General features: G+C 43.1%; 2 protein-coding genes across 8 annotated transcripts in view; one reads left to right on the top strand and one right to left on the bottom strand.

The window, feature by feature from the left end:
• The window catches only part of LOC105837449 (probable RNA methyltransferase CG11342), a 28,075-nt gene extending 25,195 nt beyond the window's left edge, over positions 1–2,880 (bottom strand). For 2 of the 4 annotated variants that reach the window (XM_036286076.1, XM_036286077.1), the window contains exon 1: positions 1,320–2,880. The gene's annotated coding sequence lies outside the window, so the exon portion shown is untranslated. Of the gene's footprint in view, positions 1–703; positions 831–1,319 lie in introns of those variants that run through there. The other 2 variants (XM_036286074.1, XM_036286075.1) reach the window with 2 other exon arrangements.
• On the top strand, positions 87–22,706 carry LOC105838693 (tribbles homolog 2). 4 transcript variants are annotated; one of them, XM_036286064.1, is made up of 4 exons: positions 87–571; positions 8,614–9,347; positions 13,260–13,561; positions 18,412–22,706. In XM_036286064.1, exons 2-4 carry the CDS (start codon positions 9,030–9,032, stop codon positions 18,869–18,871), a joined length of 1,080 nt encoding a protein of 359 aa, XP_036141957.1. In that variant the 5' UTR covers positions 87–571; positions 8,614–9,029; the 3' UTR covers positions 18,872–22,706. The 4 variants fall into 4 exon arrangements, with proteins under 4 accessions (XP_036141957.1, XP_036141959.1, XP_036141960.1 ...); XM_036286066.1 differs by lacking the exon at positions 87–571 and adding an exon at positions 985–1,070; XM_036286067.1 differs by lacking the exon at positions 87–571 and adding an exon at positions 1,084–1,174.
• Positions 22,707–23,269: the final 563 nt, after the last annotated feature.

Raw genomic sequence — 23,269 nt, 5'->3', positions numbered from 1 at the left:
GGCGGCCGCGGCCGCGGCCGAAGGTGGCCGACGATAGCCGAGGCGCCGTACGCCCGGACGGTTACGTTGGCGTTCGCTCGTCCGCCAGCCAGCAGTTGTCAGCTGCACAATGGCAACGTTGGTTTGTGCTTGCTCGTTCTGCTGCCGCCGTCGTTTCTGAGCGGTGGGCCGGCCCAAACGTTGGACCGTCCGTTGCGCGGATATACCACGCGAGTCTCTCTCCTCTCGCGCACGCTCTCTCTTTCTTTCTTTCCATCTCTCTCTCTCTCTCTCTCTCTGTCGTTAGTCTCATCCCCGAGAGACAAGTCTCGACGGTCCGCGTTTCGGAAACGAAAGCAGCGAACCGACGCGTCGCGTCTCGACGTGACGTAGCAGCCGACGAGAAGTGAGCCAAGAAGAAAAAGAAGAAGAAGAAGAAGAGGAGGACTCCGGGACAGATCGCAGCCGATCGCGCTCGATCACAGCCTCCCCCTCCCGCCCGCGGACGTCCATCGTCTTAACCAACCTACCAACCCACCGATTCAGGAACGACGGACGTACGGCGACAACTACGAAGGATAACGAAGCGAAGGTAAAGTTCTATCTTTGCACGCGTCGATCGGAAAGAAAAAAAATGTATCTCTCTTTTTCTCTCTCTTTCTCTGTCTCTCTCTCTCCCCGTTCCCCAACGAGGGGAAATCGGGCGCGCGTGTGTGCAACCTACCCCTGACTCGCAGGAAACGCGCTATCGACCGTGTGGAGTACTACACGGGGGATGCGATGCCTTCGCGGGGTGGAAGCGACTTTGTCGAGCGCGAGAACCCCTCCCCCAAGTGCTTGTGTACGTCGTCGTCGTCGTCGTCGTCGTCGTTGTCGTATCTCTCTCGTGTATATGCATTAATACGCGATGTCGCGCAAAGTGCAAAGTGCAGTGCCTATTGCGATCGACGCCATCGCGACTCGTTAAAATCCTTTTCCGCCGCCTCCCCTCGCGGCTCCAGTTTTTCGCCGCCACGGGAACCGGATTCGCTCCGCGGCAGCGGGCCGATTGAATGACGAAACCAGGCTCCCGAGAGACGTGCATGGCCGGGGTAATTAAGCTGAATGCTTTATCGCCGACGCTACGAAGGGAGGAAGGCGTTCGGAATTGGGTTTGGGTGCCGTGCCGCCGTCGTCGCCGCGTTTGGCTCGCAGTGTGAGTTTTTGCGCTCAGCTCGGGTTAAAAGCTGGCGTCACGCGAATTAGATCGCAATCACGCGTTCGCCGATAAAATTGCCGCGGCTCGAGGGCAGCAGCGATATCGTTGGGAGACCATTTAAACAAGTTCGTTGCAAACGTACTTTTAGATAACGGCTCCGCTGTTTCGTCAGAAGCTAAATGTGCCTCTTACGTCGCGAAACTCCTGTTGCCTTCTCAAAAGAATGTGGAAAGTCCTTCTCCGTCGGAGAGCCTCCCGTCTTTCTTTCTTTCTTTCTTTTTTTTTTTTTTGACCTTCCGTCGTATTCGTCGCGCGCGGACAACACGCGCGCGTCGCGCCTGTTTCCTTCCGCCGTTGTTTATTTCCACTGAGTCAGCGTGCGCTCGCACCGACTGAATGAGCGTATATGTGCGCGTTGAATGAGCGATTTGACGCGGGCACTAAAACCGGTACGATCGCGGGCGGAGTTTACATTTTCGCGGCGCGGCGCGACGGGAGAGCTGATCCTATGCTCTCGTCGTTCCCGACAAAGGAAAACGCGGCCGGGTGACGCCGGGTGATCTCCTCATCCTCGTCTTTGTCTCTCTCTCTCTCTCTCTCCCAATTCTCGAGCGTCACCGGAAGTCAGTCGCATTCCGTTCGGGGTTTCTCTCTCGCGGTGGCGGGAGGCGGGAGGGGAGGGAGGAATTTTCGCGCGTGTCTGCCCTAAATCGACGCGCGGTCGTCGGTTTTCTTTCTTTTTTTTTTTTTTTTTTTTACGATGTGTAAACGGGAGCGCCGTTAGCGCAATTTACATATTTCGCGAGCTTGCGTCACGTTCGGTCGCGCGCTATTAATGCGAACGCCGCCGCCGGTGCCCGCAATATTGCGCCCTCGCGCGCGAGCGCCGACGATCGTGTGGAATTCTCCGCCATTTTGACCTTACCGAAGGATATCTGGTATCTCGGTAGAGCTTACGTGCGCGCGTATGCGTGTGTGTACGTATGCGCGGCCATTGCTGCTGTGTGGCCGCGCGCGCGCCTCGTTTCGACACACGCGGCGACGGCGATGGCGGCGAACGCAACGCTTTACTAATTCCGAGCTCGCGATTTCGTCAGATACGCGCGTTTCATTTAGGGGAACGGGCGGGAGGGGTGGGGAAGACCTCGACAGTGCCCCGAGGAGTTCGAGCACCTGCCGGCTGAAGCGTCTCACGAGACTCGCCGCTCGGTTCCGACTTTTTCGATATTATTTTGTCGGGGATTCTTTTTTCTTTAATCTCGCTGTAAAGAAAAGCGGCTTAACTTCTAATTTCGTGTGATTTGATTGTAAAACGATTATATTTTCGCCGCGGAGATTTATTGACTGCTCTTACGAAAGGACGACATGAATGCAGCGTTGTATTCGCGACGTAATGGAATAGAGTACGAAGGATATTACGCGATACTTATTTCATATATCGAAAGACACGTGTACGCGGTGAGAGAGGGAGGGAGGGAGGGAGAGAGAGAGAGAGAGAGAGAGAGAGAGAGAGAAAGAGAGAGAATAAAAAAAGCCCCGTCAGAAAGGTCAGCGCCGTTATTTCTATTCATGCATAACGAATTTGATTTCGTGTAGCTTAACGCACAGTAAATATTACATCATTTCCTTCGAAGTGTCGGGCTACCGATCTTTATCGTGACTTTATTGATATCGATATTTTCCGTGGCTTTTCATCGTGTATACTCTCTCGTAGATGCGATAGGGACAGATGCGAGATCATCTGATGCGATTTGAACGCGCGTGAATTTCAAATGCACGTTCTGCCACCTGTTCGAAGCGATTCCATTACACTGAAAGAAGAATTTGGTAATAGCTGCCAAATGTTGAGTGAAATGTCAATGGAATATTTGGTTGATGTAACAAAAAATAATTTTTTCCCCCAAAGTATTCACTGAGAGAAAAATGTATGATATTTGCGACTATAATTGCATAGTAAAATAATTATAGCCAATCATTTTTGTAGTATTACAGTAATTAGTATTATAAATGTAAAGGTAACCAATTTATTTTAATAAAACAGCTTTATACTGTATTAAAATATGTATTTTGATTATCCATATCATAAGTTGCATAGACCACTATTGTGTTTATTAACATAAACTTTAATATAACTAAACGAACTACAACTTATTGTATTGAATAACTATAAAAATATGGTTGGGTTAAAAAATGACTATAAATTATAATGTTTAACAAGTACTGTTACTAAATTTAGTAGTACCCGTTAAATATTTCTAATCACGTAGCATTAATTTACTCGTTACAAGAGGGGGGAGGGAGGGAAGAATACGAGATACAAAGATTATCGGTCTAGCTTTTTCGAAATACTCGCAACAGTCGGATTCGAAGAAACATATCGCGGTCCGAATCGTCCGGCTTCCCAGACGTCGCTGACGCTGGGTCATCGCGGCTGGGAATATCTCGAGGGGAAAAGGGGGAGGGAAGGGCACGCGTTTCTTTAATCGGAGGTCCGGGGCGCGTTCACCTGTCGATACAGCGCTGACCTCGCGAATATCGCGGCATCCACGTGATCGAAGATAGCCCGGTCGCTTTCCGTCTCGTGGAGAGTCCTCGACGGCGATAAAACGGCGATGATATTACCTCGTCATCTCGTTTCGTATCGCGCGACGAAGAGGAAACGGCAAGGAACGAGGGAGGGAGACGGAGGGAAAGGAGAAGGGGGAGAGGCAGGGAGATCGCGTTGCTTGCATGCACAGCCCTGATCTTTGGAGCGAGGAGAGAACTTAAACGCGTCGTTGCGTTGGTGTTGTCAACTTTTGCGCAAGTGCGTATATATCGCAATGCAGGGGGACGGAGGAGGGGAGGGGGCCGCCACCGCGTGGTATCGCCAGTCAGCATCTGCCGCGCGAGTGATATATGATTTTCAAACGATACGATATAAAACGCGGCACGCATAAACAGACGGGCGGGCATTGAGCAACCGTCTCTCGGTCAGAAATTGGAGACAGTCTATTCTCGATCGTCAAGGTCGAGATCGTAAGAAAAATTCGGGCCTGCCGATGGTAGGCCGGTCCGAGAATAGCAGTGCGAAATCGCAAATTAGATATAATGCCGGACGTCCGCGTCTCTCGCGGGCCGCAAGGATTCCAACTTTTCTCACGATGAAACGTGAGATGGAAACGGCGATAGTTCCGACGTGACAGCTGATGTGGTTTCGCGTTCTTTGAACTGCAATTGCGCTTCACACGGACAATCTACACACATTTGGATTTTACTACGTTTGTATTTGGTTTCGACGATTTTTATTTTGATATCAAGATCGGCATTTCTCAGATAACTAATCTCTTTATTACTATCCATTTCAGCAAAAATATTTATCTTTACATTCGACCTTATCGCTCGTTATTATCGAGACGTTAATTGTTGTCGCTAATTCACTACAATTGAGCAAGAACAATGACCGCTTGGTAAAAGGAATCCTAGTTTCCTCTTTGAGTATAATAATGCTGAAATATGTATCCTAGATATTTCCTAAAATAAAGTTTAATTGCAACAAGCGAAATTATTTTTTAACTGAGGAATCGAAAAGAGAGAGAAAATATCTTAATATTCTATAAAACGGAGTTACATACGATTCCGTCATTTTTTTTGACGTCATTAACAGGACTAATGAGATGGGAAGAGAGAGGAAGACTGTAATTTATTACGAGGAATTTTGGCTTTTTTTTTTAATTGAAAGAAAAAGAGGACTCTGTCCGCTCCGCCGACAGTTATATGAAAAATAATCGCACGCGACGAGCCGCACCGATTGCACGCTTCGAGGAGCTTCCTCAAGGACAACCGCGCAACATTTGCATATCTTGAATCGGCGATTTTGAACGATTATGCGGATGGAAGTGTACAATTTGTAGAGGGGCACTAATCGGTCGGGGGATGACGTCGTCGACTGGCGGATTTCGACATGAAGCGGTGATCTACTTTTGCCTAATCATTTTTTTCCACCGGCAGTGATGACTAACGAAACTAAAATTGAACGGAATTATAATTTTCACGAATTTCGAATATCTGGGAAAAACTGTACCGTAGCCTTCATTCCATTAGACACGAAAGCTCCTTTTCTTCACTCGGCGAGTTCCGAGTAAATGTTTGCGTATTCACGTGTACATCTTTCATTTTCAATCGTTTGTGTAACTTCATAAGTGCCTCGATAATTGGACGAATCCCCGGAGCAAGGGCAGCATGGTTTTAAAGTTGGAATATAAAGGTTGACTTAATATTTAAAAATAATAATAGCAATACATCGGTCACAGGATCGAACAGAAAAGTCGTATAGGTGAGAAAAAATCGTGGTAAATTCCAAATTTTATCGCCTCTGATTTTATTCAACGGAATAAACTGCCAGAAATTGTAAAAATGATTAGTGTGTAACACTAAAATATGTATATATAACTTTATGTAGAAAGGTATTTTTAATTAGTAAATCACACTAATCATTATGCAAAAAAAAACCCAAACCAATCTGTAGTAACGAATTAATAATAATGAAAACAAAATTTTATATTTTTCTCTGATTAATTTGTAAACTACATTTTTTAAACAAAGCTTTGGATATATAAATATTACTCAATTTTATATAATAACAGAATTAAAATTCTTAGCTACACAGATATATGTTTTGCACTATTATATTCAACAACTTATAAAAAACAGTAATTTATTTGCTGCATCGTTACTTACAATTCGATTACGGATTTTATTTCAAATAAAGCTTATATATACATTGGAAAAGCCTCTTTTTAATCAACATCGCTTTTATTTCATTCTATTTATTTTATCGGTTTTAATAGAGAAAAAAGGTCAGCTTTTATCAGTTTTTGAAATACCCGGTTTTTACCACTGGTATGGACTTTATTTAAAAAATGTGTTTTTTTTTGTCGATCAGAAGGTAAATTTTATCAATCCTGATATAATCGCTAAAGAAATTCAAAAGAAGAACTCACGTCTGTTTGTGGCGTGAAACGAAATTCCGATATCAGAATATAACCGCAGGCTGCTTTTACCCGAGTTAAATGGAGGAAACGCTGGTACTCTCCCGGTCCACGCTCGATCATCCGCGGACAGTGCGCTCGCTCTCGCGCGACCATCGCGGATTTCGATGACGGGCGCGCGAGAGAAGAGTGCATTGTTGTTTTGTAAACATCGTGGATCAATGGCGTGTCATCGACACTTATCGGCGGGGAGGGAGGGGGGGAGGAACGATGGCGGCGGGGGGACAGAGCGCGGGGAAGAGGAATGGCATTTAGCGATAAAATTACACGCGTGAGTCACACGCGCGCTAGTGGATCATCGCAGCAGCCCGCGGCTACTATTTCAGGCGGTCTCAAATAAATTCGACCGTATACCCCGCCGCCCCTCCTTTTCTAGATGAAGGGTAGGGATATTCTCCTTTTGCGACCACGCGATTATCGTCGCGTGTGCCGCCGCCTCCTCCTTCCGATCATTCATAAAACTGTCACGTAATTTCCTTCGTCGCCCGGTTACTTTCGTTCGTCCGGTCCAGTGCCGGCTCCGCGCGCGAAAACGTATCCGTCTATAGAGACGTGTCCACTCGCAAAATCTTATCACGGAGGATGATTACAGATAATTGGCGTTTCCTAGACAAGTTTCCCAGCTTATAGCATAGTTTTCGCGTGCACATGTATATTATGCGTGTGTTACGAAGCGAGTCATCGCATAGCGTCTGCTTTCTCTCGCGATTTCCGAACAAACCTGCGTTTACTTTCTAAACTTGCAGAAGACGTGGTTCGAACGTTCCATGAGCATCGTATTTCTTCCACTCGTATGTTTTTTTTTTTTTTTTTAATTCATATCCCTAAAAGACAATTCGCGCTTACGTGACGCCGACAGAAACGACCGGCGCGCGGCCGGAAATTGACTTGGGGGCAGCCGCGAGACTCGCCGCCGTCCCTGTACCCCTGACCTTACGGAACCCCTCTTCCCTCCCCTCCTCTTCCCTTCCTGCCATCTCGGGGCCGTGTAACCGTAGGAATTGCGCACAAGGCGCGGGAATCGTGTCGAAACGCCGTCGTATTTTGAAATTGTCCGTGAATCATATTACCGGACTCCCCGTGAACGGAACCATTGTCGTCGCCGTCGTGTCGTCGTCACGTCAGATCGTGTGTATGCGTGTGTAACGTCGCGTAGGCGTAAAATTGTGATGTAGGTGCGCCATGCCTCTCCTGCTATTTTGGCCAGGGCCACCTGCGCGAATTGCTGGGGGAGATATTTTCTTTTCTTTTTTTTTTTAATAACGAAAGAGATGTAGCGCGGAGTCTGCGAAAGGAAGACGTGAAAGTGACGTGCGCCAGTTTACCGTGATCCGGTACTCGCATCCGTGCTCAAAACCGGCTTAAGCTAAACGTTTGTGTTAAATATACGATTCTCTTTTAGATGAAATGAGGATCGTATTACAACTACAAAATATTATATATATCCTGAAACTTTTTATTTCTACTATTAGATTCTCTCTTAATATGTTAAATATATATTTAAGTTATATAAAAGTTATATAAAAGTTAAAATAAAAAATGAAAGAAATGTTTTCTCTCTTTCTTAAAATCAATAATTAATATTGCAGTTTTTTTCCCCCGTATACTTCGACAATTATTTGTCACATTTTGATGGTTATGTCAAAGAATTTTAAGGACCTAATTAAGAAAATGTTAAAATTTGATAATAACGGTAGATTATATTTAGAATGTGAAGAACATTGTTTGATGACTCCTTTGGCGCAGCCCTAGACTTTGTATACTAAACTGCACGTTTCCTAGTTTTTCCATTGTGAAAACGTATATCCAAAATAGAAAGAAACAGATGCTATTGAATCATTCTAATCCTATCCTATCTTTGTCTGTCGACTTGGTGAGGAGAAAGCGAGCAATTGGTACTAAAAGACAAGGAAAAGGAGGCGAAAAGCACGTTCTCTCTTTCTAATTTGGGTACATTTCTTATACGAAACGTAGTCTAGTATATTTAAACCATAGACATATTAAGATAGACCACTTATGAGGACCGCAATCCTAGGTGAGGGTGTCTTCCGCAAAAAAGAAGAGAAAACGAGTTAATAGGGCTCTTTTCTCTGACACATCAGGTTAGAGAAAGAAGCTGCTCTTAATTCGTTTCTTCCTTTTCTTTGTGGAGGACACCCTCCCCTACCTCATAAGCAGTCTATCTTAATATGTCTATGACTAAGTCTATGAATGCAGCGCAGCAAATACGTGGTTTTAGGTCACACGAACACGCGACTAGCATATGAAGAGTGCAAGTTGATGTATTTTATGAGTGTTTTTCACTTAATGGCATAAACATCGTTTGAAAAGCACTTTATGTGAAGAAATCAGTTGTGATAATAGACCGAGCATCGCTACAATACAATCATTCCTTTTGTGTTACAGGATCAACTCTCGAGAGCGACCGACTGATAACCCACGAAGATCTCTCTCCGTCCAAGGACCCGGCGCAGCGATACTGCGAAACTACGACACTGCGCGGGTCATCAAACAAAAGCACAAGTGATATTTCTAATAGTTAACGCTTAGTTTAGAGCTTAGAGGAGCCGAAACCGACACGCGAAGCCCGGCTCATTGTACATACAAATGTCGAATACTCGATCGACGATAACAGCCAGTGCCAGATCCAAGTGACGCGTGGTGTGTGTTCAACGCGTCTCACTCTAATCCCGCGATTGCCTGGATCAGGACACCGGTGACAAGGACAGCCGAGGTAACGGCTATACGTCGAGTGACACACCGGGTGGTGTGTATGTGCGTGCGTGCGTGCGTGTACGTGCGTATCCGTGTGTGCGCGCAACATGAGAGCGGCCAGGAATCTACTACATCTGCAAGTACCGACCCGCACCAACAACAATGGCAAGTTCCAGGTCGGTCCTAACGGCAATCAGGACGTCGTCCACCAGCAGCCGTCGCCACAGCAACAGCAGCCGACCAACGACGAGAGTAACACGGTGGTGCCGACGAGCTGTGTTTTCTCGAGCTGCGAGTCAGTGCCCACCGACCTTCACGGGGGCCCGACCTTACTGGGGGATCGATTCCTGCTTCTTGGTCCGGCCGAGGGTAGCGCTCTTTATCGCTGCCTCGACGTACACAATGGCCAGCAACTCGTTGCCAAGGTCGGTATCCAGAGATCCCTTGGTTTTATTGTCATTCAGTTCAAAGATACAGTCTAAAAATCGCGCTTGGTCTGTGCTTTTAAATTTTAGTATTTGTAGCAGAGAGGGGAGAAATTAACTAAAAGTTTGCAATAGATACAGCAGTTTATCAACAAATTTGTTAGGGATAATTTTTTTATTCTGTATTAATACAATATCTTTTTATATCAGCAGCACACTGAATAACAGTGCACTGTTGAATAAAATCTTCTTACTATTAACATTATTCTTGGTAAAAATTTACAAAATTTAGAATAAAAAAATGTTTTCTACATTTTTCCCCCTATTTTATAAGTATTTATTTTAAGGTTTAAGCTATTAAAATTTTCACAACGAAAACTAAATTCAAATTAATATTTTTGCGTGAAAATTTACTTGCGGGAGGGAAGGATTGCACATGAAGGTTGACGCATCGAGGGGGATTAAAAAGGTATTATTTAGAGCGAAATTGATATTCCGCGACCGGTATTCTTATATAATAACAGTACAAACGGCTAGTGCGCGATAAATAACTGGCGGTTTCGCAATACCCGATGGCAATATCGCGAATTAGCTCTTTTTTGCCGTATAATGCGGCACTGGCGCGACATACAAAAGGCCGAGACGGCGCGCCACATCGCGCACGTGGATGCATCCGCGGCCGCACTGCAGCTGCCGAGTTTCCAACTGCCGGTGGTGGTTATATAATGGAGCATACGGACGTAACGGTCCGCTAATGTTCGGGTCGATCGAAGCCTCCAACGTGAAGCTCGTTGCGAGATCGACCACGACGACGACGCAACCGACGAGCGGCCGTTCGTTGAGGAAACGTTTTTATGACTTCCTCGAGGAGGATTAATCCTTATCTAGACAACCTCTTTCCCTAATTAAGGGGACAAGAAAAAAAAAACGATTTTTGTCAAGATACTCGCTCGAAAAATATATACCGCGGCCCGTTCGTGATTCGAAATCGAGGTACTTCGAGTGGGGTCAAATATTCATACGGAAAAAAAGAAAATTATTCTTGTTTTGAGAATATGTTTGTTTTTTAAATAACATTACATAATGTTAGACGGAAATATAATTTGCTTACACGAAAAATTTTGTATAGTTTTATCGAGAAAAATATATTCTCAATAGTTAAGAGGGAAAAAAATGTCGAATAGAAAATATTAATGTCAATTTAACACTATTATTAAAACAATCATATTGTACTCGTGAAATTACTATTATAACGTTGAAATAAAAATATAATATTTTTCTGAAATTTATATCGTCAAGAATAAAATTCTTATATATAAAACAATGAAAATCTCACTTAGATATAATTTTATTTAATTTGAAAATGTTTCAGAAAATTATATTTTTATTTCAATATATTAATAGTCATTGTAAAAGTACAATAAGATTGTTTTGATAATAATAATTGAATTGACATAATTTTCTTCGATATTCTTTTCTCTTATGAGAATATAAATAAATGTAAGCAAATTATGTTTGTTTAACGCTATGTAACATCATTTCAGCGCTTAATATTTCAAAAATAAAGATATTCTCGAATCAAGAATCTCCCTTTTTCTATGCAGAGATAAAGAAAACCTATCAATTTTTTTCTCTTATCAAACCGAATTTTTCACGCGACTCTTATCAAGCGCGCTCCAACCGGAAGTTTCTCGAAGGCTCGAGGCACTTGGATTTCAATGCTTCGCGCTGATAACTCGGGGAGGAGGTGGACGGACCTCCTTGCGTCAGGCCAAAGTACGTATGCAAACGTGCGAGTCGTTTCCTGTTCCTTGGGCGCGCGTTTATGTTTATTTATGTCCACTTATCGCGCGCCGTATATCGCGTTCGCATCTCGGAATTTCGCATTCGCGATCGCGCTCCTCTTTTTTTTCCTTTTCTGTTTCCTTCCTCCGCGAGACTCTGTCACGTAATGCGCGCACCGCGTGCCGTGGACCCTCCTCCCCCTCGCGCCGCGCGTTTTCCATTTAACATTTTACAATCGCCGCGCGTTATACAATGAGCGGCTTACATCATCGGCGTTGCGAACAAACACAAGGCTGTGTCACCTCGTGTCCCTCTCCCCCGCCTCTCGCACACATCCGTCGCGTATCGCCACACGCTGTCCGTTATTCATAATCGCTTCTAAAGCGGCCGCGGCCGTTTAATTTAATTGACGATTACACACGAGAGCGTCGCACACTTTCGCAACCTGACATCCGCGTTTCGCGATTGTGATTTCGGAGGAAAAAAATAGGGGGTCACAGCTATTTCAGAAGAAACTGGGGTCGGGGGGAGGGGCGTAATCACCAAAGGCTAAAATTATTTTAGCTCCACCGATATAGTCGTAGAGATAAGAAACGAAAGAGTACGAGAGAAAAGGAATGTGCATAAATAGAATTTTCGTCGTCGATTCGTACTTTTAATCATTCCGTGTACCCGCCAAGTGTTTTATCCGCCAGAGTTTTTTTTTTCTTACGTCCATCCTCGAAAACTGCGAGCGAGTTTTTTTTTCTGAGTAGGGAGCATTACAAAAGCGGCTTCGATGGCCAATCGGGGCGATTTCGTAAAGAATGCACGGTGCTCTTATTAAACTAATGGGACTCGAATGTCGAAACGGTGTCAGGTTTCGACACGAGCCAGAGAGATGAACAGCTGGACGAGCAGAGTTTCAAAAGTGATCGACGTTTTGTTCGAGCTGTATGTAGGTTTTTTAGAACGTACAGAGTTTTTTTCCATTGGCAACTTGTGTCGATCAAAAACATTATTTTATAGATAATACACATGCAAATCTGCACGACAGTATCGATCAGAAGATCTTTTCTGTCTATTTTCTGTTTGGCATTACGCTACATTGTATCGAAAATTAATTGGGGCGTGCCACAGCAAAACGTGCAAATATAGAGATGTGCGATGTATCGCTAGCACTCCGTGATTTTTTTTTAATTGCAATATGCAATTGGATTTTTAATCACTTGTTTATGCCTATAATTTCATCACATTAATATCCAACGTAAAAATAGTGCTGCAAGCAAAGAGAAATGGGCGGCCAACATTTTCATTCGCATTTTTGTTTGAACTTACACTTTTCGAAATTTTAACACGTTTTTTTAAAATTAGAATTTTATTAATTTTTTTTTTAAATTAAGAGACTGGATTGCTCATATTTTTTGTTTTTAGTTAGTTATTACAGTAATTTTGTAATAGATTTTTTTAAAGCGATAGTTTATAGGAAAACAAATCTTTTTCTTTCCTGAAAAATTTAAAGAGTGGCACAACATTTTGCTGCGACACGTTTTAATTATAGTCAAAGTTACATAGTATAGACCTATAATTATATGATATGTATAATCTTCGCATTAAATTACTTTAGTATCGATATTTGCACGAAACCGTCCATTAATTAAAATAATCAGGAGAATTGGGGGCGGATGTAATTTTGTCCAATCTCGAACCTTAATCAACGACGTACTAGATAGAAAAGCGTATCTTAATAATCATTTAAATACGTGAAATGAATATCGTCTTCTCACGAATAATATCGGTTCGAAATAATTGAACGATAAAATTCACTTCCATCCGAATCGAACACAGTCGGTATCGAGTTTCCGTCAAGATAACTTTTTAAATGAGAATAGCATCCGTCGTGCTACACTCCTACTAGAAAAATATTGGATATCCATTTCAGAAATAAGGTCTTGTCGTTAAATGCGCTATAAATAATAAGGATCGCATCACAATCAGACAGTTATGATGAAGAGTGAAACGTCTCTCATCTAGCGATATCTTTGCAGTTCACTTCCGGCGTATTTTTAGCCAGACGTTCTTGACGTTTAACGACGGTACTTGAAATTGCCTCTTTGTTGCTGACTCCGTTGCACTTCCGGATTGCAGGCGCTGACCGTGGGCGACAAAGGTTGCGAGGCGTTGCTGCAGGCCCACCTTCGTCTGGAGGGCACCGGCGCGGCGAGCGGCGTGGCTGGCGTGGTAGAGGCACCTGGAGGCCGGCGCTATCTCCTCTTAGAGGGCCATCACGGTGACCTGCACGCCTACGTAAGGGCACGCAGGAGGCTGCGCGAGCCCGAGGCGAGGCGGCTCTTCCGGCAGGCGGCCAGGGCCGTGGCGACGTGTCACGAATACGGGGTCGTGCTGAGGGACCTCAAGCTTCGGAAGTTTGTCTTTGCCGACGAAGCGAGGTAAGAATCCGTCCAGCATTCTTTTTTTCAACCCTTTTTAGACTGACCTCGGCCAAACTTTAAATTGCTTAGTTGTTTGTTGCTTGACACATGAAAGAAAACTTAAATTATTGGCGACAAAGTCACTGAATTATCACAAGTATTGCATTTTTATGTTTCTGCAATACTTGCGGATAAATCGTTAGTTGCATACATGAACTGGTTTGACGAAAGAAATAACTGAAATCGAGACGTCTTTTCCCCGCGAGGATTTATTGAAAGTTGATAAGAAAGTTGACACACATCCGGATATAGAAGCGAAGGTATCGATAGTGCAGGGTTCACGTTCGCTTTTCCGAGTGAAGGGGAAATCGATTGGTGTGAGTTTGCTTTTCTCGTGCGAGTGACCTCTCTGTTCCCGGCACGGGAAAGAAATACGAGCGAATATGGAAATGTAATGAACATGAACCAATTCGTCGCGGATCGCGTGGCATTGTGCTCTCGCTCGAGAGCGCATTTTAATAATAAAGTACACGTAGGTGTATCAAAATGCGGCTTTCATCAGTCTAGTTGGAGTATTTCGCCAGCTTGAAACTTTATTTAAAACGAAAGGGCACTCGAAATTCTATTAACGATTACACAAACACCACGGCTAATTGGTAATCCAAAAATTAATATCTTCTCAGACTGGACAGAGGCAAACGATACGAAGTCAAGTTTGATTATTTGACTCAAATCAAATTCAAATTCAAGTGAAGTTGAGTTCGACTCGAGTCAAATCAGATTCACGTAATATCAAGTTGACTGACTCAAGCAAGTGCTAGACCGTTGCGAGTCCTCTTACGAGTTACGAACACTCTTGTTACATCCCTGGATTTTATTCAGATTGCGTCGGATCGTGATTTAGGGTGTGTTTGCGAGGCTCGTTCGTGCAGCGTTATCTGTTTGCGATACGACGCACCCACGTGTCGCGCTGCAGAAGGCAGGCTGGGAGGGATAGTAGGTACACGGGCAACAACTGTCCGAGACAAGCCGAGTCAACGGGCGTGTGTGTTGTGCACGGTGCACGCCGGCAATCGAGAGATCGACTCGTATGTCGGTCCGTTGTTGGCCAATCGCATTCCTACCGCTGCTCCCGCGCGCGCGCGTACGTAAGAATAAGGAGAGTCCGGGGAATGTTGCAAGCCAGAAAAGCATATTGGTTCATCGGCTGCTGCTGCGGCGGGGTTTTGAAACGCCGGTATAATTAGGAAACGCGTGGCTCGGCTCGGCCCCGCTCGGCGCGACGTGATGACGCGGTCGACATCCGCGACGGCACGCGTCATATCTTTCCCTCCCTTTCTCCGCAAGAGCGGAGTTTCGTATTTTCCCCTCCGAGGAATCGGGCGCAATTTTCACCAAGATGTGTGAGAGAATGTGTGAGATTTTCGGTATCTAATGAAGAGTTGGATAATAATTAGTAAATGAGGATCAGCAAATTTTAATTGCGCGCTAAATTCTTGACCAATGCACTAACAGAAAAGGATGTTTGATTCAAATAAATATTTGAATACTTGTTTAAAATAAATATTAATTTTTTATAAAACATGTTATTAGTCTATTCAAATAAATATGTATTTGAATCAAGCATCCTTTTCTGCCAGTGTGTGGTAAATTAATTTCTGTTCCATCAATGATCAGATTATGTGAGCTCGGCTCAGCTTACTCTTCTTTTATTTATTTCTTTTATTTTATTTATTCAATTCTTAAAACTATATATAAAAGGATAAGGAGCAAGTTAAATCCTAGTCATGTGGTGTATCTATTACGTTGTCGGAAATGGAGTCTTTCTTAAATCCTGCGGCTTTGAGAGACAATTACTCGCAAAGACGCGATCGCGAACGCGGGTCTTTCTCCCTTTCTGTAAGTTTGCCAAGATATCCGCGCGCGCGCGCGCGTGCGTTTCGCCTCACTCACGTAGGTTTCCCGCGTGGGTTTCTCTTTACCTCATCGGCCGACAATGGGCGGATTAAGACGAGCAAATCAGTCTTTTCCCGGATGCGTCTTCGCGTATGGAGCATTCGACCTATGGTAATCGCTAAAATGCGTCACGCACGTGTCGCCGTCGGGAACGCGTGCGCTTCTCATCGTTTATTGTTGTCGGCGATTGGTGTCGATGGTTAGCTCTCGGTGAAAAGCACGAGATGCGATCTCGTGGCCGGATTTCTCTCTGCCACGCAGCGCGTTTCGCAACCGGTACAACCCGAGAGCCCGGTCCACTTCGGCGTCGAATTCAATCGGCGGGATCGTCATTCGCGAGGTTAATGATCCCTGCGAGTAAGATCGTCGGTCTCGTTTGATTCCCGCGCCCGAGACACTCTCTATTCTTGAAACTGTAAATCCGGGACGTTGACCCGTGACTCGTGATTCGGTATCCGTGTTTCGCACGCGTATATATTCGCATAATTTATTTAAGTATTTACGTTAATTATTAAATGCCTTGCAATTACACGGGGAAAAACGATTTTGCTAGAGTATCTAAAATTTAGGTGATTACGGATTAAAATATAATTTTGTTGGGCCATCAAGATAATTATGAAAGATGTTCAAGCGCGCAAAAGGTTACAGACAGTTTGGACATTAAAGGGCATTTACATAAAGAGCATCGAGAGATGGATGATTAGTTTTATCAAGTATCCGCGTAAGTTTGCATTTACGTAGCCGTTTAGTTCCGGATTTTCCTTGTATAACGCGAAGATCAATATAATTGTGGGATGAAAATAATCTCGAGGAAATCCACCTTGCCATTCGAAACATTAATCTACCGCGTCTGCGAGCCAATGATTAATGACGTTGATTAATGACACTCGCGACGTCAGCGGGATCTTCCCCGGAGGCTTATAATCCTTGCAATTGTAGCATCGCGGAGACGAAAGTTACTCGCGTATACAAAATAACTTTTCGCTTCGGCGCCCACAATGTTTCAAGTTTTATTGTTTGAAATTATTTCATCCTTATTGTTCATTGAGTATTAAACAGGAACAAGTGATGTTTACAAGCGCGGTCAGCGTTAAAACGAGCGTCTTTCTCAGCCTCTTTCGAGAAGATCGGTCGGAAAAACCAACGTTTCGATTCCTCGACTTTTGTAAAATTTCACGAGCTGTCCAAGAAATCACATCGCGCCTACTATCCGCCTCGTCGGGGTTCTTGAACCCGGAGCGATATCGTGCTGCGCGACCGGCGAACGGGTGAAAGTTTGCGAAGAAAGCTGTGCGATGCCCCTGTCTCTCTCAGTCTCTCTCTCTCTCTCTCTCTCTCTCTTGCTGTCTATATCTATCTCTTTCGCGGTAGCGGTCGCGTTTGGTTCATCACGAATAGCCTAGCGTGCCATCGCGTTCGTTCGATTCATTTGCTCGTGAGAGAGCAAGAGAGAAGAGGCCATTGACACTCATTCGGATTGTCAAGATCGTGTAACGACTCTCTCGCGTGACGCGTGCGTTCATCCAAGGCGCGCTTCCGTCTCTCTCTCTTCTCGATTCTTCCGAAATGCGAGCGCTGAATCTCGACCGATGGTATCTCATCGGAAAGAAATGGCCCCTTCAAAACTTCTGCGAATTTTAAATATTATTTAACTTGACGAAATCTTATCTTATCTTTGTACCGGCAAAAATAGATGGTAAAAATAGACGCCACTCGTATTAGAAATTTCCATCACATATTGTGCTTATCACGAGAAATTTAAAGATACATTCATGTGAAATAACAATGCTGTATTAATAGTAAATTAAGAATTAATGCCTTCATTAAGACGGAAACTCTATTTCCTAGGAAATGTAATTTTGATTCAGCATCAATGGGATTTATCTCTCTCGATTACTCGCAACTGTTATTTTACCAACCACACGTAACGCTTAAAGAATCTTGTAATAAGCGGGATACAGTTAGTCACTAATTTTAAATACGTTCAGCAAGGCTAAAATGTCTACTGTAGACGGTTTAAAGGAGCGACAAGTACCAGGAATGTACCTCTGTAGGAGGGTATGATCTGGAATACGTGGCGCTTTCCCGAGCGTTGCCCCTTCTCGACCGAATCTCGTGGGCGAGAATATACGAGAGGAGAACCCGTGTCGGAGGAGAGCTCAGAAGTTACCCAAGAGCCAAGAATATTACGTACACGCGCGACTTCCGCGTTGCAGGTTGATCAACGCAGCAACCGGCGCAGCGGCTTTTTCTCTCTTTCTCGTATCTTCTCGTTGACGGCGGCGGCGGCGGCGGCGGCGGCGGCAAACTGAGAACGATGGCTCAATCGCGGTGTCCTCTTGCTAAATTGAAATACCTTGCCTTCGGGGCGCGCACTTAAAGTACACGAGGCGAACTCGAGGCAGAGATCTCTCCCGGCCGCGCGCGCATTAAAAGATTGCACGATCCCCGGCTTCCAGTTTGCGAACTCGCGCAAGCGAGTAGATCGTAACCGGTCGATAATAAATGCAGGGCTTGGCGTAACGCGTGTCCGAGACACGCGGAGCGAATTTCACACTACGCCGAGGAGGAAAAAGATCGTAAATCTTTTGCAACATTTAATGCTCGATCTCCTCACGGCTCCTTCCAGAGAGTGAGAGAGAAAAAGAGAGAGAGAGAGAGAGACCGAGCACGAGGAGGTCTTCTCGCTAGGTGGGCCGTTCGTCCCGATATATACGCCTACGAACTATTGAATGATTTTCTTCACGTCTTAAAAGCTCAATAAATTAAAGTTAAACGGAGAAAGAGAAAGAGGCACACGGATATATACAGCTCGATTATTATTCTCAAGACAATGGCAAATCGCGAGGGAGAAATCGGTTATTGCAGTCTCGAATGGAATATCTTTCTAATCGGATGTTTCTTCTTTTCAGAACGCGGCTACGCCTGGAGAGCCTCGAGGACGCGGTGATCGTGGAGAACGACGACGACAAGCTGACCGACCGGCGCGGCTGTCCGGCGTATGTCGCGCCGGAAGTGCTGCGCTCTGGACGCGCCTATTCCGGCAAGGCGGCGGACATCTGGTCGCTGGGCGTGCTGCTGTACACGATGCTGGTGGGCCGTTATCCGTTCAATGACGCCGAGCACGCGTCCCTCTTCGCCAAGATCTCGCGCGGCCTGTTCGCCGTGCCGGAGGGCCTGAGCCCGCGCGCCAAGTGCCTGATCCGCTCGCTGCTACGAAAGGAGCCGTCCGAGCGACCGTGCGCCGAGGACGTGTCGCTGCACCCGTGGCTGTCGAAGCCGCTGCGGCTGTACACGCCTACGTCCGGCAACAGGTCCTCGTGCCAGGACCAAGTCGTACCAGAGCTATCTATTACTCCTCAACAAGACTGACTCTCTCTCTTTCGGGGGAAGGATCATTATTCCGCGCATGACGGCATCATCACCACCACTCTCTCTCATCCTAGTGCTTCTCTCGCGCCGATAGCCGGATGGAGTCCTCCGGCCGAGAGGGGGGAGTTGGCGCAATCAAAAGAAGAAGGAGGACGAAACGACGTGTTTCTTTTAACACATTGGCTGTACGATTGGCCGTAGAGAATAAGTTCGAAACCATCTTATATCGTATATTAGAATGTTTGAAAGACACTAATATACGCATAGTCGAATAAAATACTATTCAACTATTCTCAAACTATTGTTAAAAGAGAGCAATATTTAGTAAGAAACAACTTATCTACAAAAGATTCGCGGATTGAGAAATATATATATATATATATCCCGACAGTCAATGTGTTAATGGCAGCTGAATCTACACGCTTCGCTCACACAAGTTCGAGTCGCGCAGTCTCCAAAACTTGGAAAATTCAAAAGATCGACATCAATTCTTGCGTCGCGGAGACGCGCGGCTAAATACGGTTATTAAGAATGTTGGATCCTCTTTTTCGTCGGCGAGGAATACGGCCTAGAGTAAGAAGATAGGGCGTACTAACATGGGACGCGAGTAATCGTTCTCGAAAGAACTTTTACTGTAAGCTGGAGAGTAACCAAAGTCTATTATCCTGAACACAATGCCCTGGATTATTTTCTACGTTGTAATCTGCGAGTTGAACGGTTGAAGTTGAAAACATGAATAAGATGATATTACGTCTCATTAAATTTTTATAAAGATAAGCTTACTCTAGTCTAGAGACAACTCGCGGGAGCGAACAGCGGGAGTAATCGAGGGAATCCTCTGTAAAATAGCGTCTCGATTTTGGTCATTCTCTGGCAATTTCGGAGGCAACGTGACGCAAGTGATTAGTCTCTAAAAAGAAGTCTATCGGCTATACATAGAATCCTAGATTCAAGAAACATTGCCATTACCGGTCCAAGAAACATTTCGCCTTGCTGCGTACAGATATATTCGCGTGCGTGCGTGCGTGCGTGCACACGCGAATCCCTTGTGATAGAATCTGAAGCGACAGATTCTGAGCAACATATGTGATACGAAATATACAGGTTGTTTCATAAAGCGATTATGCGGTTACTTGCGATCATCTGTCTCTGAAGTCCATGTACATTAATTATTATAAACGATCGAATTCGATGTTTGTATTGTGCGTTAGACACACATCCGATATACATCCTCGACTTTCTCGATATTTCATGTTGCGAATCTATACGGGATGGTTTTTCACGCTATACCGACGAATCCGCTGTAGACACGAATAAACAGCTGTATAAACACAAGGGACGTGGAACCTAATGTTAATTCGAGTACAACCAGTGAGCTTTGTATAGTATATAGTATATAGTATAAAGCGATGAATATACATATATAAATGGGATCAGAGATTGAATCGGATTCAAAGTTGAAAACTCACGCAGTCAAAAGAGAAAATGTAAATAATTCGGTAAGAAAATAAATCATCTAATGACGACTAAATGTTACTACAGCAGACCGAATAAATTTAATAAATGAGTTTCTAATCTATAAAATCCGATTCATTCTTTCTGCACACCCTGTCATCATTATATCACGGAGTCAATCAAATGTATACTAAGCGGACATCGAAGGAAGGGATATTTCTCGTTTAAACACTATAAACGATTACATTCTCCGACCTAAAAACATTGTCCAAAAAGTTCAAGACTGCTTGGACATGTGGCCTATAATTAATTTTATTAGAAAAAAAAAACGCAAATACGTTGAATCGTGAATTTCTAACTTAAGAACAATAAAAGAATACGCTTCTGGATTACTCGCACGACAGAGAGTATCCATGAAAATATAAATGTGTTCATCGATGGCAATGTTTTCAGGTAGAGTGAAACCCTCTAGTGTGAATCAAAGACAAGATTTATTCTCCTCTGACTCAGACCTCTAATGTCATCGCTTGCGCGATATATGTACTTACAGCTCACTAGGTTTCTATTTTCAAAGCGTACGAATTGAACAATTGATGTTTTTGTATCAGTTTGGACACATGAGGCTGTACGTCCCATTTTGAGGATTTTTCTCTTGAATAAAAGATTCCGATTGATATAAAACTATAAATAACCCTCGTTGGCTATTTTCAATAGAGACTTTTTATCATCGCAAGTCAATTATAAGAATAAAATTTCAAGACAGACGTTGAGATTCTCATTTACATTAATCCCAGAATAGTGTGATATTTTAATGAAGTCATTTTTTCCTCTTCGTATTATGGTAGAGTTTATTCATGTTGGTCTGCAACAATGTTAAATCCTTTGGATGTAATATTATTTAATGTAACGGATGCAAAAATGAATAGTGTAGCAAAAAAGTAGCACTATTGTGATTGGAAAACTTAGTTAAAAAATTTTATTGATCTTGACCCCTTTACAGTCAATTAATTTGACTCATATTTTGGGATCTCGGTGAGACTGAGGTTCCTAGATTGGTCTTTTAGATCTATTGGCGAAAACAAAGCTGGAAAAAGTTATGCCATTTCTAAGAAAGTTTGCAAGTTGACGGACAAATGGCTAGATTGAACAATGAAATTATAAAATTGGAAGTAGTTTGCTACGCTGCGCTGCTTATGTAAAGAAATACCGATGCTACAGTCATCGATAAATGTGCCGAAAATAATACTCCCGATATGCTTTCCGGAGTTTTTCGAAATTAATAGCGAATAGCGAACTTGGTTGGACACATTAGTATGTGTATCGGTGATTCTTACTTGCAGGTGAGATTTATGTTATGTTGCGACGACTTATCATATTTGCTGCCAAAATAGTAGATCTTTTATGATACAAGCAAAGATGTTTAATACAGATATATAAGCGAAATAAATTGCGAAACAGACTTTATTATGATGTTTAGTGAAATACATATTTTATCGTTCAAGATATTTGCATTTCTGGACTTTTACATTTAAATTAGGTCAGTTTTAACAACAACTTTATGCACTAGTGCGACCAAATTCGCTATAAGTTTAAAGCTAAGCAACCGTTTAAAACCGCCATCTCACGTAGATGAGATTAATTCGATATAGGATTTTTTGATCCCTTTTAAACATGAAACTTTTTCGATAGAACGAGGAAGACAAGTTCATAGATATCATCAAATGACTTAAGAGTGCGAATCGAAATTCATTAATTTATGTTTTAGAACATTTTAATTCAAGTAGAAATGTCATAATGTTTCGTGGAATGTTGCTCTAGAGTGTAGATACGAGAATCAGTTCGAATGCAAAGTTCAGCCTCATGTGAAGCTTAAATCGAATCCGCGTCAGACGAGGCATTTCTCGTGGCTCGTAGAATATTTTATTTCTGTATCGGAATTAGAAAAAAAACACCCAAGGATAATGCGTCTCGATTTTTACCTCTGTCCCTCATGTTCGACGAAAGTATCATGTGTTCTTGTATATAAAGAGATACCTGTCTATCTTACCTGTCTACGCGAACTCTTTTCTAACTTTCGCAAGAGTGAAGAGAGAGAGAGAGAGAGAGAGAGAGAGAGAGAGAGAGAGAGAGAGAGACTCCTCTTTTCCTTTTTATTTTATAATGTTTGTGCACCATAATGGGGTACAACACCCAGGTGCCGCACTAAGATTCCTCCTCGTATCGTTCTCAGTCAGGGTACAAAATGTCGCGCGCATCTATCAATGTTTAATTTGTACATAAGTTCGACGCGATTAAATCCTATTGTATTCAATCATTGTCTAGGTGCGTTTAAGGGAACTTCGTTTCTGTACATAGAATAAAATGACGTTTATGATGAAAAGTCGTATTCTTTCTTTACGTTCTTACTATCTTGATGACCAATCGATTCAAGTATTGGAAGGTAATCGATTAAATTTTTATTTATTTATTAAAATAATTAAAAAATTTAGAAAATATATAATATTGATAAATAAATTATCAAACATATTGCATATTTAATCAATTTGATTAATAATATAATTACAATTAATTTTTTAACTAAAACAACTGATGATAAAATTCAAAAATTAATATGCATAATTTTGATTTATTTCATCGAATACACAAATTAAATACCAAAGAATATGTTCGTTTCGAAAAGATAATTAAGTCGATATTAATCGCTAAATTATTTTATGTTAATTAGTGCTATCAATCAATGCTGTAATCAGTGACTAAAACTAATGATTAATAATTAACAATTAATTTTTTAATCGTTAATAGTCAGTAGTTATTTTCGATTAATCAATTGAATTAATCACGATCACATACATAATTTGATTAAAAATTTAATTGATTAATGTCTAAGATTTATTTCAAGACAAATAAATCTTAATCAAGAACTAAATTTTGTCGTAATTATTA

This window comes from Monomorium pharaonis, chromosome 4 (genome assembly GCF_013373865.1).
Source record: "Monomorium pharaonis isolate MP-MQ-018 chromosome 4, ASM1337386v2, whole genome shotgun sequence".
NCBI lineage: Eukaryota > Metazoa > Arthropoda > Insecta > Hymenoptera > Formicidae > Monomorium > Monomorium pharaonis.
This window is presented reverse-complemented; position numbering and strand designations above follow the sequence as displayed.